Source organism: Passer domesticus, chromosome 1, assembly GCF_036417665.1.
Source record: "Passer domesticus isolate bPasDom1 chromosome 1, bPasDom1.hap1, whole genome shotgun sequence".
NCBI classification, from domain to species: domain Eukaryota; kingdom Metazoa; phylum Chordata; class Aves; order Passeriformes; family Passeridae; genus Passer; species Passer domesticus.
In genome coordinates, this window is record NC_087474.1 from 129,935,404 (window position 1) to 129,954,055 (window position 18,652).

The 18,652-nt window shown below is 39.5% G+C and overlaps 1 protein-coding gene and 1 long non-coding RNA gene across 6 annotated transcripts in view; one reads left to right on the forward strand and one right to left on the reverse strand.

Moving 5' to 3' along the window:
- Positions 1 to 535, reverse strand: part of JPH1 (junctophilin 1) — an 82,137-nt gene extending 81,602 nt beyond the window's left edge. For all 4 annotated transcript variants that reach the window (XM_064389516.1, XM_064389507.1, XM_064389493.1 and 1 more), the window contains exon 1: positions 13 to 535. In XM_064389516.1, the coding sequence (XP_064245586.1) occupies positions 13 to 391 (379 nt within the window). In that variant the 5' untranslated portion in view covers positions 392 to 535. The remainder of the gene's footprint in view (positions 1 to 12) is intronic.
- Positions 74 to 18,486, forward strand: LOC135281026 (uncharacterized). Of its 2 annotated transcripts, none has more exons than XR_010347807.1 (3): positions 74 to 211; positions 1,865 to 11,593; positions 13,755 to 18,486. It is a non-coding gene; the product is annotated as an uncharacterized LOC135281026 (long non-coding RNA). The 2 variants fall into 2 exon arrangements; XR_010347808.1 differs by having other exon boundaries at positions 1,865 to 8,434; positions 11,451 to 18,486.
- The last annotated feature ends 166 nt before the right edge of the window (positions 18,487 to 18,652 follow it).

Here is an 18,652-nt window from a genome sequence, read left to right on the forward strand (position 1 = left end):
GCCGGCGCCCACCTCCGTCCCCGTAGGTCTCCACGCCGTATCCGTCCTGCAGCCCGTTGCTCCAGGTGCCCTCGTAGCGGGCCGGCGTGCTGAGGCTCTGCCGCACCCCGTAGCGCCCCTTGAAACCGTGAGACCACTCGCCGCGGTACATCCACCTGCCCTTCGTCTCCACGCCCAGCCCGTGGCGCTTGCCCTGCGCCCAGTAGCCCAGGTAGGTGTTGCCGCTGGGCCAGGTGTAGCCGCCCGCCACCTCGAAGCCGTGGGACCAGGAGCCGGCATACTCGCCCTGCCCCTTGGGCCCGGTGCAAATGCCGTGCCCGTGGGCTTTCCCGTCCTCCCAGCCGCCGCAGTAGGTGCCGCCATCGTCGAAGTCGAACCGGCCGCCCGTCATCCAGGGCAGCGGGGCGAGCGCGGCGCCGCCGCCGCCTCCCGCCCGCCTTCCGCTCCCTTCCCTGCTCCGCCTGCCTTGCCTCGCCTTCCCTTCCCGCCCGCCGCCCGACCGACAGCCCCGGCGTTCCCCGCGACTGCGAGCGCTCCGCCGGCCGGCCGCCCGCGCCCAGCCCAGCCGCAGCCCCGCGGCGCCGAGCGACGCCCGCCCCCCGCTCCTCCCCGCCCGCCCCTCCGCTGCCGCCCGGGTCCGCCCCCGGTGCGGCCGCGCCGCTGCCGCGGGGCAGGTGCGCGCCCCTGGGGCGGGCTGGGGCTGAGCCCGCGGCCGCCGCGCCTGGGCGGGCTCGTCCCCCGGGAGCAGCCGCCTTCGCCCGCTCGCTCGCTCCCGGGGAGGTCTCCGTGTGCCTTCTGCTCCCGGGAAAAGGTGCCCCCGCTGGCCGGGGGCGCGCGCGGGGCGGGGCGAGCCGGGAGCGCGCAGGCCGGGCCGGAGCCCCCGCGATGCCCGGGGGGCGGAGGCGGCTCCGTGCCCTGCCCCGGCTCGGCGCTGCCCGCCCCGCGGGCTCCCGGCAGGTTGCTGCTGCACCTGCTAGCCCCTGCAACAAGTAGGCAAAAAGAGAGGGCTTCCGGGTGCTCCTTGTTATTCTTGGTTTTGTTTTTTTCTTTTTTATTTCTTCCTTGCCCCGAGCTTGAAGACGAGGTTTAAGCCGAGGTTGTGCATGAAGAGCACATGTGTTTTGTCCCTTTTCCAAATCATGTGTGGAGCCCACCAAGTTCCACGGGTGGAGAAATACGGGGTAAAAAGAACGCGAGTGGTTTCGAGGCTTTTCAGGGACAGCACGGCTGGGAGCCTCTCATGATGCCATCAGCTCCGCGGTCATCAGGCGACTGAAGAGCTCTAAATCCTGCCAAGTACTTCTTTGCCAGATATTTGATAATCAGATAAAAAATTGTAAGGGCAAATGACAGGAGAAACACATAAGCGTAGAAGCTGCAGAGGGAATATCAGGGGAGGGATTGCAAGCTGCTGTCACAGTGTCCTAGCTTTTTGTTCTTTCACAGTTACAGACCAGGACTGAAATACGAAGGAAAATGTTCCTCTTCAATGGGGATTTTGTTAGAAGCATGAATCATATTTGTTAATCATGGGTCATGGTACTATCGGCACATATATTGTTTGGAAAAGAAGAGAAATAACAATGGTTATGTTAGTAGTGGTGAATAAAAGCAGAAAAATAATTGCAAGTGGAAGATTTGAATTCAAAACATTAGAAATTGAAACAGTTAAGTTTCAGAAATCTACAAAATTCAGCCCAAATGTAAGCAGTTTTGACTTAAACCTAAATTAAATTCAAGTATTACACATACTAAACATACTTGAATAAATTTTCAAATTTTGTGCTTCACAACACACTCTTCTGTGTACATTTTTATACCAGGTTTACACAATTTAGTGCCAAAGTATTTCTGCTCTTTCTAGGGGAGAGTTGGGCACCATAACTGATACTGCTGTTTCTTGTCATCGTAAGAAGTGTGAGATTCAAAGCTTTCTTTCTGTGCTGGAAAAGGATTTCTAGTTCTGCTTGAACATGTGGAAGACTGTGCACACGTTTGGACACAAACATAAAAAGAGAAAAAGACACAGTCAAAGACTTGTGTCTTTTCACAAGAAGATGGAGAAGCTTTCCATGCCACTTTGAGCCCAGAAAATTTTGTTCTGTAGTTTTGAAGTGTAGAAAACCAGACAGAAATGTTGTTTCTCTAAGACAGAGGTGCAGTCTCTCATGTATCATTGGACAAGGCTATGAAGTGTGCTGAAGTTAAGGACTGAGACCTTCACTGCAATATGGTGTTTTTGGAAAGCTGTTATTGAGAATGGAGGGGAAGTCTGAAAATGTTGTGGTGGGTGGGATTGCTGAAGAAGATACAGTGCAGTATTCTCTGAGTATTGCTTGAGCTTACTGAGTTTTATGCCCTACGTGTCTTACATTTCTTCCTCAAGAAAAAAATTGGAAGCAATAGTGGTGACAACCCATGTGCTTTGAGGAGTTTACTAATTTCATTCTATTCATTTATTTCCTGTTTTCTTTCTTCCAACAGAAGATAAAGCCCTGTCATGTTTGAGCAGAATTACGGAAGATTGAAACACTTTATATGGTTTGGGGAACCACTTGTTGGAAGTCAGCATGCATAATAGGTGATACTGGTATAAAATTTTCTAGGCAGTGATGTTGCCTGTTCATAAGTGCATGTTATTATATGAGCAGACTTTTTTGAAGTTGTCATGATTGAACTGGAGCTGCTGAGCATTGGGTATGTCTGTTACAGGGCTGCTGTTACTTTGCACGGTGTTTCTGGGTGCAGTGTGCAGAAATGAGGTGGAAAGCCAGAATTGTCTTGACAACAGTTCTGTGCCCTGTGCACAGCTGGAACACAACCAGCACGGAGGGGAGCAGAGGTGGGGTGTGAAAATGGATTAGCAAATGCAGACAGTACACCTTGGCAATGGAAGAGGTTGGTCTGATGAGGGAATGGGAGATTTACAGCTCCTCTGTGGATCTCAGCTGTCTCTTTGAAGGACCAGCTGTGCCACTTTCCCTGATGGCCTAGACAATAATCACAGTTGTGCAAGTCCTTTGCCAAGCTGGGTATCACTTTTGGCTCGGTATTGGTGAATAAATGAATTTGCTGTTGTAAAGACTTGGGTAATTACGCTTACTGTACTGTTACTTAGCAATGAATTGTTTATCCTTAAAGCTGTTGATGTTCTGTCTCTTAGGGTATCCCAAACGTATAGCTAATTGGGGCTGCCTTAGGTTCTTACATCTGTACAGTAGAAGATTGCAAAAATTAAATAGGCATCTGCCTATTAGTCCTCTGGTTTACCCCCTTGATTTAAATTTTCCAGGTTTTAATACTAGATTAGCTGAACCAACAAGATCAGGTGGGCCAGAGATGATCAGTGAAACTTTCAGAAAGGAATCATATTATTTTTCTTCTGTTTTCACATATGTGTCAGTGGGTCCTTTTTTAGTGACCTGCAAATCAGTGGTAATTTTGCATGTGGTTGGTACTTCCAGGTGTACTTATTTAAATGAAGTGATCAGTTTAAATGAGCTTGATTACAACATGAATTCATCACTGCCAGACTTCTCTTCTTTTACTTTTTGCAGGGGATACATTTTAATAGATATGAAAATAGAAGTGCTTTGCAGAGAACTCCCAGCATCGCTTAGCCAGGTCTGATGATGTAAGAAGCCACAGGTGTCTCATTACTGATGAAGTTGTAGATTTATTATTTGTTTTTTTGGTTGGGTTTTGGTTTTTTGCAGATAGATTTTGCATTGACGAGTCTCAGCTTCAGTTTAGGCTGCGTCATATTTGCTTCTGGCCATGGTGTAAGTAACACTCATATGCAACCTTTAGCATGTATATGTTAAATACCTTAGATCCACAGATTTTGCTTCCTTTGCTTCTTCCCAGAATTAAATTAAAAATTATTCTACAACTTCATAGATGCAGGAAGTAAGCAGTTACAGATATATAAATGAGTTTCTCTTTTGTCCAAAGTAAATGGAATTACTTCCACTACTTTTTTAATCTAATTTACAAGAGTTCTTTTCTGAAATATTTCATGCATGTAACACTCAAAAAATACAAGGACCAGGTGCAGTTTATTTATTATTTACAAAAGAGTCATCACAGCACCAGGTCTGATGACACTATATGTATATGCAAAACATGAGTGCCTGATGACACAGTATGTATGCAAAAACTGTGCTGCAGGGTTATATTTAAAAAGGTCCTTGCTGTAGGGATGGTAGATGCAGCAGGTGAAGACACACTAACTCCAGACATTTAATATTAACTGGATACAAAACTGCTGAGTTTAAATTATTAGTCTATAGATATCTGATGCATAATAAAAATTAGGCACATTTATTCTTGCTCTTAAAAGCCTGATTCAGCAGGGAATTACTTTAAGTACTTTAGTAATCCCATTTACTTCAGTGGGACTACACATGAGCTTTAAATTAAACATCTGCAAGATATCTGTGCTCAAATAAAGCAAAGCTCTGAAGTCTGTTCTCAAGTGTTTTGCAGAATGGAGGCAGGATGTTTCACTGATGAGCTGCACGCCTCACACGTTGTATTGGAGGAGTTCACACTCAAAACTGCTGTGTGGGAGGCAGAAATACAGAAGTAAAGGTAGTACAAAACTCACAGCATAGAAATTTCAAAGGCAAATAGGTCTTTTCTGGCTCCATAGGAACAGCCACTTTTATATCAAATTTTGTGTCAGGAGTATGAGTTGGAGTTTTTAAACATAGTTCTTGTACAACTTTAACACAAATAATTTTGTGTGACTTCTAGAACAGGAACATAACACTTTTTTCTTATACACCGTAAATCCATGTAAGTTAGTGTAAATACTGAAGCAGTAATTCCAGAGGATGTTTTTTTTCAAAAAATCTGCTATAATATTTGAGCAACACTGTGTTATGAATCTGCTCTCCTAGGTGTATCAGTCAGTTCTGCCTCACAGCTGAAGCTTGGACCTGGTCAGTAAGACAGTATATTTAATTCCAGAGATATTGTTCTTACTCAGTGAATACAGTTATTATTTTCTTTGCAAAAGTGCTGATAAAGCTTATAAAAAACAAAAATACAGATCCTATTCTAACTTGAAAACAAGATGAGTATGTTCTGTACCCAGACTTCTATTTTCAGCATTGTTCCAAGCAACTGAATTAGATTTGTTATAAAAATGCAGTTTACTTTTTTTAAGGAAATGCAGCATTTATGTTGAGCACCTTTGTCTCTGAAGTGATTTGAACAGTAACAGAAATCTCTGTTCAGATAAGGTACAGTGTGTTGAAATGATTTTTTTTTCTAAGTATAAAGATACTACAATATTTTATTATAGTGGAAAAAATATATTGTTCCTGGATCTTGTCAACATTTGGAGTTGTGTTGAGTTTGGTGTTTTTTATATATATCTACAGAACAAAAATTAGTGAATCACTATACCTTAATCAATTTATAAAGAAAAAAAAATCTAAGTCATTATGTATTTTATTTTATAATATTTGATATGAGGAAAAATGTCATATCAGTGATTACCCTAAATTAGCATTCATATTATATAGGTTATTGTTATAGGAGTATACCTAGAAAATCAGATATATCCCAAGTAAATTTTTCCTAAATGGTGATAGGAATTGTGCAACTGCTATAGTTCAATCTTGTTTCCTTGGGGAAGATGGGAAAGGTTTATGGATTTCCTCTTTGGAGCAAGTTCCCACTTCTTAAGATGGCTTGTCTAGTCTTGCTTAAGCATTTTTCTTTAGCCTAAGGAGGCTCTGTGATGCATTATTTTCTTGTAGTCTTCATTATTGTCCCAGTTACTATTGTCTGGACTTTATCTAATTGTGTTTTGTTATTAGTTGCTAAAGTCTGATTTCAAATACAAACCACACTATTTGGCTAATATTGTGTCATATTAAAATAGCATAATTCTGTGTGACTCCCAAAAGACATTATTCTTTTTACACTGGTGCCAGGAATCAGTAGTATGATGGTTCTGTTCTCTTCCACTCAACAAGACGGTGTGTAAAAATGCATCTTCAGTTTGTGATTTACTGTTGTCCTAATCCTGTCCCATAGAACACTGTTTAACTAGTTGCTTCCCACTTTCTATTAGTGAAGTTGAGTTTCACTTAGCAGGCTTTCACCAGCACACTCTTTTTTTCCACTTTGAGATTATACTCCCAAGTTAAGTTAATTTTCAGTTTTAATTCCACAGGAATTGCAGTTCCTCACAAGTTTTTAACAGTTTGCACATTTGCATGTGCAATAACTGAACTTTCCAAGATCAAGGTTATTCATGAAGGTATTGAATTTTAAAGCCTTTGGTACAAATTTAGCATTTCATACATCCTTTAGGCTTGGGACTTAATAATTATTAACCATTACTTCATAACTATAAACAAAGTGTAGTCTCTTACAGCTTGACTTAGATCACGTTTAACAAACATCAGCAGCTTTGCTGAAGTCAAAATACATAATATCTCTTTTAGTGAAGGCTGAAACAGAAAAGCTTTTAGCACTTTGGTTTATCTCACTGATGTGGCTGAAAGCTTTTTCTCCTCATTGAGCAGCGGCACAGCCCTTCCCTTCGCCGTCCTCCTCTAGGGCTGTCTCAGTTTCCTTTTCTGTTCCTTACTAAGACTCATTCTGTGATTTGGCCTTTCTGATTTTGCCCCAACATACTTGCACTCTTCCCTAAAATTCCCTTTAGTAATCTGACCTACTTTTTACTTGTGTATGCTTCCTTCTAGTGTTTCAGGACCCTTGAAGAGCTCTCGATTTAGTCAAGTTTTATCTCATCATGCCCATCTTACTTTCCTTTTTCATCGAGGTAGTTTCTGTTTATGCCCTTCACACAATTTTCACATTATATTCACATTATATTTGCAGATTTCTGTCTTTGGACTTTATAATAAAATAAAACCTAGTAGAGAGCAAATCTTAAGTTTGTCTTTTTTACAGGGCAGTCTTGGCAGACATTGGCTTGAGATATTCTCATGCCCCCAACCCTCTGTGCTGCCAGCACAACTGTTTCTTCAGTGAGCTGTGATTTGGATCAGGAAACCAATCCAGCTTAAAAATAATCCAGCAGAAAGATTTATTTTTATTTTGCTCTTAAAGCTGAATCCTTTGCTCTGTTTGCAGAACATCTATGCAAACAATTGCCCTAATGCAATTGAAAGCGTACAGAAAAGCTGGCAGCTTTACTGTTCACCTTGTTTGTTTGTAATTCCATTCTCTTTTTCTAGGAATTACAAATAACATTTTCCCCATAATCTTTCACCCAAGTTCCCCTCAGTCTTGCACTTTCAGTCAGTTTGCCTGCTGTTGATTAAAAAAGAAGAGATATTCCAGATTTGATGTAGTCACATATCTGCTCAGTAACAAAACTTTTCTCTGTACAACGGTCTTCCAGTACCTGAGGGAAGGCTACAAGAAGCATGGAGACTACATAAAAGAGTATGTAGTGACAGGCCAAGGGGGAATGGCTTCAAACTGAAAGAAAGTAGCTTTAAGTTAGATATAGGAAGAAATTATTTACTGTGAGGTGGGTGAGGCACTGGAACAGGTTGCCCAGAGGAGCTGTGGGCTCCCCGTCCTGAGAAATGTTCAAGGCCAAGTTGGAAGTGGCTCTGAACAACCTGGTCTAGTGGAATGTGCCCCTGCCCATGGCAGGGATGTTGGAACTGGGTGGTCTTTTAAGGACCCTTCCAACCCAAGCCATTCTATGATTTTGTACTATAATGATCCTGTAGGACCTTCCCAACAGGTCCCTTGGTTGTTGAAGTCCCCCATGTTCATCCTGTTCAGTGCTTTGATGATCTAGCAGCAGCACCCAAAGCTCCTGAGTCCTGCATTGCCATGTCCTACAGATTTTCAAGGTGCCTGAGGAGGACCAAAACCTGATTGAAGCTTTTCTAATTGTCTGGAGGATTCATATTAACTCTCACATCAGATAAGAATTTGGGTTGTTAAATGTTTATTTGTTAGTGATGTGCAAAGCCCCTCTTTTGCCTGAATCTGTACTTTGTGGCTTTCCTATTTTTAAGTTGTAGAAATAGCATTATTTTGAGATCTTAATTTCTCTAGTAATTTTCATGTAAATTAGCTAGTGAATGAAATCATTTTCATACATGCTGCTATAATACCTTAGGAAACAAAAGTTCAGTGGCCTTCCTGCTCACCATAGTGCTATTTTTCTGAATACCTCTATTGAGAGTTCTATACCACTTATATCTTCCCAGAAATCTAGGCTTTTTGCCATGTTTTAGGCCACTTATTAATTTAAAATCCTCCTTTATTAGTTAGCATTTTCATCACCAGTGATTACAGACCTTCAGAGAGCTCTGGTGAAGAGAATTCCTTCACCAGACAGACAACTCCACAGTGTTTCTGTCTCATGTGACTCCAGTGAAGGAGACCAGAGCTGTGCAGGTCACACCAGGAGACCTTTGCAATGGTGAGTACTCCTCAAAGAAGGCAGCCATCCCAGCTTCCATAGGGATCACAGTTCTTCAGCTACTCCCTGGAGCTTGCAGTTCCTTATGATCTGCCTTGATTTTATCAGCTAAATTTTATCAGGCATAAGGATGAGGCCATATGTCTGTCTGCATTCACTAATTTTGTCTTAACACGGGATGCCTTGTGAATTTCTTTGTTTTTTTTCTTATAAAAATTGATTTTTTAAAAAATTGAGTGGTGATAAATTAATGTTAAAATTGCAATTAGATATGATATTTCTAATTTTAAAAGACCTTTTGAAGGTTTTGGCTGATGTCACACTCCTGTTTTGCTGTACTGGATCAGAACAAGCAACTGTTGCATTTCACCAATGAATTAGTGTTGGTGCTTCTTATACATCAGATAATTGGTTCTTCTGAGTGAATCCATTTGCAAAATTAAATGAAAATCACTGTCATTCTAAATATGACAGTGTTTTGGGTTTGTTGGTGGTTGTTTTGTTTTTGGTTTTATGGGGTTTTTTCTTTTTTTTTTCTTCAATTTATGATGGAGAAAACAAGACAAATGGTACCAGAGGTGCAAAAGCTGAGAGGTTTTTTTGCTGTTCAATACTGAATGTAATATGGATATTTTGGGTACAGTACAGTCACTTTTGAGATATGTTTCCATTAACAAAGTCTACAACAGAGGAATTGAGCTTTAGAGGACATTACCATAGGGCTAAGCAGGCTGTGCCGCAAAGACCATTAATAGAAAGCCACTCCCTCAATCTGCTTAAACTTTGGTGAGGATAATGCGGCTTACTCTAACTGATTTTTGATAAAACAGTAAAAGACAAACAGATGCTTGTTATGCCTGAGTTGAGAAGTGCACCCAATTGATAAGTTTCACCTGCTTCTTCAGGGATATTTATGCCATGGAAGAAAATTTTTCTCACCACAGCTAACATACAAGTCAAATATCTTAATGTGTTTTGATATTTAAGTTTATATAAAAGAATACAGCAAGGGTTAGTGCATCATAATCAGCCTAACCACTGAATTAAATCTCCCAGCTGCTATGAGATTTCATTTATTCTTCATTTGCTTCTCTTCTGTTGGCCATTTCAGTGTTTGTGACATAATGTCATGATGTTTTTATATGATGAAGTAACCCTTTCCCTGTGTGGATTACAGTATCAGCCCCCTCTGCATCTTGAAAACTGGCTTCTTAACAAGTGCACTTATCTGTAATACCACATTGGTGCAAAATGGTTTTCTATTTGTCCACTGAAATTCCACTTAAAAATTAGATTCTGCACTTTGGAAGACACAAACAACAATGCAGAATTTTGAATATCTGTCTCTGTGTTGTGCAGGTGCAGAACCATTTTTATGCTCTTGGTGAATTCACATGAATTCGTGTTTGCAGCTCTGCATGTGAATAAGTTATGTATATCTGTGTTATGTGTTTCTGGCAAGTACAAGATAGGCATTGGATAAATTAGTGTTTGCAGTATTTTTTCCTAAAAACAAACTGTATGATTTGGAGAATTTTAAGCCTTAAGTTTTGTTTAAAGGTAATCTCTTCCTCTTTTTTTAATCTCGGTGGAGTCTAAACCAGATTTTGTGTCTTTGTATGTACTTTGAGATTTTTGTATGTACTTTGATTTTTATCAAAATATTCTTTAGAAACTGCTGTTGTCATAGTAAGTAAAATATTTTTATGTAGAAGTTTATGATCTTGTACAAAAGGTCCTTTATGAAAAATTATCCATTATTTGAGTTTTTGTAAATCACCTATACTTTGTATTAAGTATGTAATGGTGGAATTTAGTCTAAGATTTCTGCAGAATATAAAAATATCTCTGACAGTGTCTGTTCTAATCATGGAATGTATGTCTTCCTAATAACAGTGTATTTGAAAAACAATTATATGATGTTCTCTTATGTCTGAATGCATAATGAATGTAATTGACTTACAGAATTATAATTTGTTTTTAGTTAGGCATGTATTCATCACTGAATCGTTCACTTGTAGGTATGCCTAAAATCACCATTGTGGAGATCACCTTAGTTTCTGTTTTAGGTTGTTAATTAAAAAAGTTGTCACTGACCTGCATGGTATTTCATTATGTTAGGTACAAAGTATTTGTTTATGTTTGGTACAATTTTTTTTTCAGCCGATATGAGAAGTAAAATTGATTTTGAAGTTGTCTTATTTCATGTGATAATAGCAGAAATTATGTTAGTTCACCCACAGTTATCTATCTGCTATTTTTGCTTATAAGGAGTTCTGCCCTGAAAAAAAAAAAATTAACAGAGCTGGAGGACTATTTCTGCGATACAACATGCTAAAGTTAGAAACTGAGAGTTGCAGTTTTGTCTTCACTTGTAAAGGGATATAGTTTTGTTTTTATGTAAATTTGAGACTGCATTTTCTGTCTAACGAAACTGTAAATCAGATTTTATTTTTACCAGCTGATTGCATATTTGCAAAATTGGGCCAAATTAAATATTTTAAAAATTTCAGCCAGTTTTGAAAATTTATGATGTCAGGGTGTTCTTACCTTAAATTTCAGTAACCAGAAAGGGAATGAATCTGGCACCGTGCAACTTTGTGATTCTCTAGTTCTAGAGCTGAAAATGATTTGTGTAGGTTTAATGGACAAAAAAAAAAAAAAAAAGAAAAGGTGATCTTTTCTGTGCCATTTGGTGTCAGTGGCATGTTTCTAGATTAAAAAAAATTGTGTGAAAAATGTGCATGTTATTTTAATCAGAAATTTTGTTGTGTTTTTCACGTGTTTGGGTTTTTAAAATTTTTCCTCCTTTCTCTTACAAAGTCTAGCACAGATAGGTTGGGTTTAATCAATGACTGGAAGTGCCTGGCTCATTCTTCTGGCTATTGAGTGAGTTTCAGTTTGTAAACTAATTTGCCTGATTTTGGAAGAGGTGCACATTTGCTTTAACAATTGTACAATTGCTACATGCACAATTGCTTTAACAAATACAGTATTTTCCCCTCTACTTTCACAGTTTTTGAGACACACAGCTGCTGTCCACATTTGGAAGAGCTGTGCAGAGCTGGAGCCTACTGTGTTGCCATGTCCTGAGTTAAGAGTTCATTTATGGGGACAAATAAGCTTGTGCCCCCATAATAATTTGAATTATTTTATGAGGTAATACTTTTCTTTATCTTCTTATAGTTTTATTTTTTTTAATGGAACCTAAAATCATATCCACCTAGAGGACAAAATCTTATTTACGTGATTATTGAAATAAGACTGTGAGTGTGCATGAAGTTGTTAGAATGGAAGTCTTCAATATGCAAGTACGCTTGCTACCAGTAAATTTTGTTTTATTTCATCCTGTCATGCTGGGAGTGAGTGTTGAAAGACGAACGGGCAAGTGTTGCTCAGGCAGAGGGGAGAAGCACGTCATCCAGCCCCCAGAATAGCATCGGCAGTAAATACGGTCATGCTGTTCCTCCCCGAGATAGACCCAGATCACATTTGTAGCACCCACCGGGTCTGCTGCTTACCAGACCTTCAGGGCTTTGATGAAACATTTACAAATGCAGCTGCAGTTCAGAGGGATCTTCTGCCAGCACTGAAGTAGCAGACATCAAGAAAATGGGAGGAAACGGGATCACAAGGCATGGAGTTCAAACAAAACGCAGTTTAGGGGGAATACAAATTTAATCACAGTATGAAAACGCTGCTCCAAGATATGAACCCTGTACTTGCGTGTTAGCTTGTTTCTCAGTGACTTAGAACTGTTAAAGCATGAAGCTTTTGTAGAGGAGGAAAGGTGAACTAAAAAATAGCTCTTTGTTCAATTATCTTGGGTCACACACAATGTCAAAACTGGAAATAAAATATATTGTAAAATGAAATCAGAAAGAAGCTGAGATTAAATTTCTTTTCCAGTTTTAGTTATTTCTAACTTTGTGCTATATATTGAAATTAAGTTAGATAGCCCTGAAGGTCTGTGGCAGTGGCCTATCTAGCACATTAGAGGTGAAATTTTAATTATTCAAGGCCAAGAATTAAACCCTGTCAATTTCTTCATCTTGAAAAGATAGATTATCCCGCTGGGCCAAAAGAATATTCTTACTGCCTTGTCCCAAAGTTCTGTCCATATTGACTCAAGTTAATATAACTGCTGTGCTTTTATAATGTTTGTGTTTTGCTCCGAGGACTGTAACATACAGATCAACTTCTTCCTTTGTGTTCTGCCCTGTGGTCTTGACAGGACACTACAGGAATTAAGCCAAGGCACCATGTCTTCCTCCACCCCCCACCAGTTTGCACGTCTCTGTAAAATTTGAAAAGCTTGTTTCAGCTTCTGCAGCTTCTCTCCTCTGGCTTTGCCCCCACACCAGTGCATTAGCTCGGGTGTTAGTGGAGAGGGTTTGTTATTTCAGACACATACCATCGCCTGCTGCCCTCACTTCTCCCCTGAGCTCGCACAGGGCACAGGGACAACTTCATACTTTCATTTGTATCAGTTACACACACGGGATTTAAATTCATCCCTCTCTCTGTATAGTGCTTTTTTTTTTTTTTCTCTCTCCAGATAACTCAATAAATACTAAATTGCAAGTATTCTTGCCTAATATCCTACCTCTGTCTTTCTTAAGAAAATCTAATTGGGATTTCTTTAAATGTGGTAGGGGAAGTGTGTTTTCAGAGCAGTAGCTCTGGTATTTGTTCTCTATTTGTGAGTGACGTTACGCAGTTGAGAAAAAATCATGCCAGCATGTTTCAGTCAGTGCCAAAAGAACATAGACAGTGATTCAGTGCCCAGATCTATTGCTGCCCAAAACTGTAGCTTGTCCTATTTTTACTTTCACAAATGAGGGTCTTGCTTATTGAAAGGAGTTAGGTGAATGTTATGTTTGCATGCTACTTGATAGTGAACGTAAGCAGCTGTTTTATAGTCTGCTGTTCTTTTATTTCAAGCAATAAGAATTAATTAATTTTCAAAATTCAGTAAATGTACAGTAAATTGATGTATCATAACTGACCACTACAATTTCATTGTTTCTGCTGTACTACCATTTGAAAACACAATGCAATAGTAATGGATAAATTATGTGATTTAGATTGAGGGGAAAAGAGTCTTAGCAAAAGAAAATACCTACACTCATGGCTCCCACCCTGTCATGAGCACTTGTGAGCTGCATTGCCCAGATTTTCTTGTGGTGGTGTGGAGCCCATGGTGGCCCAGGACAGCACAGCCTCCATCCCTGCTGCTGTGCTGGTGAAGGGTGCTCTAGGACAGATGATGATCTAAGCTTTTCAAAACATTTTTTTCTTTTACTTCTGTCTAACACAGATGTCTGACATGGAGTGAGATTTCAAGGAGTCTAATTGAAATATTTTGCATGTTACTCTCCAGCTTGCACAAAAGTAATGAGCAAACAGCAAGAACTAAAGCTGAAGAAACCAGAATTTCCTTTTTTAAATAACAGCTGTATTTCTATGTTGTCACCGTGATTGGAAATGGATCTTCCTTAGTGACCCCTATTTTTTTACTTGTCAATAACAAGGTGTGGAAGTACGTGATTATGTTTTAAAGCATCTTAGAGCTATTTTTCTGAGCAGTTTGCTGGAAAAAGATTAAATGTTTAAACTTATTTACAAATTAATTTATCAAAGTGTTCACATTTCCAGTAGAAATTGTAACAAGATTTTTAGAAATTTTTGAAAATTGTTTAAGTTTGGGTTTGTTTCAGGGATGGAAATAAACTGATTTCTATAATTTTTCAGGAAATATTATAAAACTGTTTTGCAGTCAAAAATGGAAATACCATGAGACTTCAGAGGACATTTTACAAAATTGTATTTAACTCCTTAGGTTTTCTTAAGGCTTTCTGTGTTTGGGTGTCATCCAGTTACTGGATATTTATATTTTACAGTGTGATGGTAATAGAATCTGAACTGGCCTAAGAGCTGGTACAGGGCCCACTGAAGCCAGTACAAATCACCTCTCTAACTTTGGTGGACTTTGCTTCAGCATCTGTCCAATCTATTTTACAAGGTCAGAGTTGAGCACTCTGGTTTTGGCCACAGGCAATAATAGGTGGAAGCTGGAATATTTCTTACATTCATTGTTTGTGTTGTGGTAATATGTGAATTTTAATGGGCAACCAAAAGCCAATGTGCCAGACAGTGCTGTGCAAACAAAATGTCATCACTGTTAGATTAAAACCAGAATAAATATCAACACCTGGATGGTATGCACAGGGGTACAAAGTTTTCACTGTTGTGGGTGACTTGTCTAAGTTAGTGTGAGGGAAGAAGAAACATGTGAAGTGATGACACAGAATTGTTCCTAAAAGCTTGGTAATGATCCAGGTTTGTGAGCCAGCATATTACACATGTGCACAGAGACAACAAACGTGGGCAAGTATAAAAAAAGTTTTAAATAGTTTGAATTTGGCCGATATGTTAGATTTTATAGTAAAGATGCTGTTTACATAAAAGCTTGAGGAGGGATAGACTCGATAAAGCTTTAGTGTTAATACCTGGATTTTAAGGTTTATGACTAAGAAACTGCATTTTTTTCACCTTATGAAAATATATTAAATCTCTTTCTGTGTGTGCATTAAAAACCTTATATTTCAGGAAAATTCATTCTAATCAAAACTGTTGAGATTTATAAATCATGTATGATGTGTTAAGTAACTTTGAAAATGACTAAATAAATTCTATTATAAGTTGATTTTGTTGGATGTAAAATGGTAACTGACAAATTATATTTCTTGAGAACATGAATCAGCTATCTACAATTGCCACCACTCCATGGTTTTATATGCAGTTAAATTAGGGCACAGTCTCAACTGTGACTATCAAGACATAATGCTGCTCTCACTCTTTCTATATAGTTGCATATCTAATTTTTCGGTCATGTTAAAGAAAGTTCTTGTGCATTCTTATGTCAGTATTAAGTCTCAGCTGTGTACCTGAGTTCAGTGCTATGTTGTTTTGACTCATATCATCATCAGTAAAGCAGCATCTGCCAGTGGAATTTAATCAATAACCATTGATGACAGAAGGTCCAGAACAGAACCTGCCTTACTTTTCCAACAAGTATTAACTCCTGCAACACTGTCAATTAGGCTGGCTCTGCACTTGGAACTGAACCAATGTGTCTGTTAATGATTCATAAACAGAATCCAGCTAATTTTCAGCTATAATGGCTCTTGGCTGCATAGAAAAAAAAAAAAATTCCCCCCCCTGTAGTCTAATATGTTTGGGTTTCAATAGGCTCAATGAATTGATCTGATCAGGAAAAAAAACAGTTGCTTTTTTTTAACTTGCATCAATTACTTTAATGACACATCTGACCTATGTGTTTCCTGTTAATAACATGGAGTGAAGGGTGAAGTAAAGAAGAAAACTGATTACCAGAATTCTGATTTCCAGATCTTTCACCCATTTTATATAACTGTTTATAACTGTTTATCAAAATGTTTTTATTTTTTAGCGTTAGCTGTAAATGTTATTTTCCTTCCATGATATAAAAATATGTGCATTAAAAAAAAACTTCTAGAGGGGCGTGCATATATGCATATATTTTTGTAAACATATATAGGATGCCAAAAAAGGCCCAAGAGAGGCCATGCAGAGAAACAGGGCAAGAACATCAGTGTGATAGGAAAAATTATTTATCTCACAGATCTGAGGGTCTGCTTGAAGCCACAAGTTGCCAAGATGCCAGTCAGATTTGCATTTGTGCTTTTTGTGTATTTATGGCCCAAATTAAACATGCCTTAAGGAGACTTTTATTTCGGTTGTGTAAATGCTTGTGGAACAAGGTGTTCCAGGTTGTGGTGAGCTTTTTCATATGCTGGCCCTTTTGCTTGCTTTTCTGTGGGTATGAGAAAGGTAGAAGGGCAAACATAGGTGGATGGATAGGTGCTGGTTCTGAAGAGAAAGGAATTGTTCGTCCCTTTTTCTTCATCTCTGGAAGAAGGAAGGTTCTATGCAGCGTGTTTGGGAAAAGGGAGGCCTCGTGTGGCCAGGCCTGGGAACGGCGCTGTCGGCCTGGAGGGGTCCCGGCCGCAGGCAGCCGCTCCTTCAGCGGAACCAGGGCTATAAACATGGACATCGGGGTGGTATTTATCAGGGAATCATAGAATGGCCTAGGGTGGAAGGGACCTTACAGATCATCCACTTCCAACACCCCTGCCATGGGCAGGGACACCTTCACTAGGCCAGGTTGTTCAGAGCCACTTCCAATGTGGCCTTAACATTTCTTGGGATGGAGAACCACAGCTTCTCTGGGCAGCCTGTTCCAGTGCCTCACCACCCTCACAGTAAAGAATCTCATCCTAATATCTAATCTACTTTCTTTCAGTTTGAAGCCATTCCCCTTTGTCCTGTCACTCCAAGCTCTTGTAAAAAGTCCCTCTTAGTCTTTCCAGTAGACTCCCTTCAGGTACTGAAGGCCATCATTTGGCAGCCTGTAAGCCTTCTTTTTTCCAGGGTGAACAATCCTAATCCTCCTAGTGTTTCCTCATAAGAGAGGTGCTCCATCCCCAAATCATCTGGTCCTCTGGACCTGCTCCAACTGGTCAGTATTTTTCTGTATTTCACAGCAATATGGATGACTAGGTTAGGAGGAAGGATCGCCTGTATGTGATTGCAGCTCTTTGGTCCTTCTTTCTTTATTGTGTTATAAGATAGATACATTTCCTTGCCTTTCTAGACATGTAAACCATGTAAAAAAATCAAACACAGAAGTACATGTGTGATATTAAATAAATTAACTGTACCAAGAGAAGCAGGGTAGTGGTCTATATGGTAATTGATGAAAGGACAACACAACATTTTGATTAAAAGGCAAAATGAACAAAAAAAAAAAAGCAAAGCGGACACCTGAAAGAGTGCCTAGTTCATGTAAATTTTATAAAGTTCTTTCCCTTGAGTTACTGTAAAATCTAGTTGTGAGGAACAGCTGTACAGCAGCCTAGGCAGGGATCTATGAAATTATCCATTTATTGGTGAGTCACAGGGTAAAGCCCTTGTGCATGGGACGATGTTCCAGCACTCTTACCTTAGACATGTATCTTAAAGAGAAGTAAATCCAGCCATAAGGCCATCAACTGCATTCTTGTGGTCAGTTCTAAGCACATTCTCCAACTTTTTGAAGAATAACAATCAAATTAAATTCCCCCAAATGTGGGATTTGCCATCAGTAACACTGATTGATATCAGCTGGGATTTGTGAGAAGCCTCTCACCAGGCATAACCTTCTGAAGAGATTATTTTGGCTTGTGACTCTAGCAGGGAGTGGTCTCTGAGGAAGGCGTGGGCCTGCCCTTGTGCCCACTCCCATGATCAGTACAGGGCTGGAAGCTGGCTTTTTGTTTCTTCCTTTTTATTTATGAAGTTTGTCCATTACCGTGTCTCAGTGACTTAAATCCATTCCCTTGCTCAACATTAGTAAAAATTTCCCTTAATGTTCTTGTTATTGGGATACAGCTCTCAATGTACTAGGTTCAGGTCTTTAAGATACTGATCATGAGGTTCACCTGTTATCCAGAAATGGCACGTGGGACTGAGTTATCAGGCTTACCTGAAAGAGTTGCCTTTTCTGGGAACTGAGCAGTCAGAATGAAGATAACAATACTCTGCACTCTGTAATCTCACTGTGCTTTTTAACTCTGCTAAAATCTGCCTGCTGTTGCTGATAGTGTCTAATGTATGATCAGCAATCACATTTCTAAACTATCTCCAGTGTAAGATACAGAAGAGGCATTTCCTGATGATGTAAGCCATTGTTCACTATCAAATACTTTTCCAAAAGGTCCTTGCTTCACACAGGGAAAATGAAAAAAGCCCTGCAAAACTGTTAGATTTTCTAATTTTGCCTAGAAAAAGATAATAATTAAGAAACTTTCTCTCTTGAGAGTGAAAAAAGTTATTTGAAAGCTTTGTTTCTTCTTGTTATGATTCATTTTGCAATTGAGGATATATGCCCGCAAGGTCCAATTCAGGATGACTTATGGGTGGGTTTTTTTGGTGTTTTTTGGTTGTATTTTTTGTTGGTTGCCTTTTTTTTTTTTGGGGGGGGGGGGGCGGTGTTTTGTTTTGTCTTGTTTGTTTTGATTTTTCCCCAAGCGTGTGTTGATGATGTCCCTGAAATTCATACTGGAAACACTGGTTAAAAAAAAAAAAAAAAAAAAAAAAAACAAAAAAAAAAAAACCCACAAAAAAATAAAACCA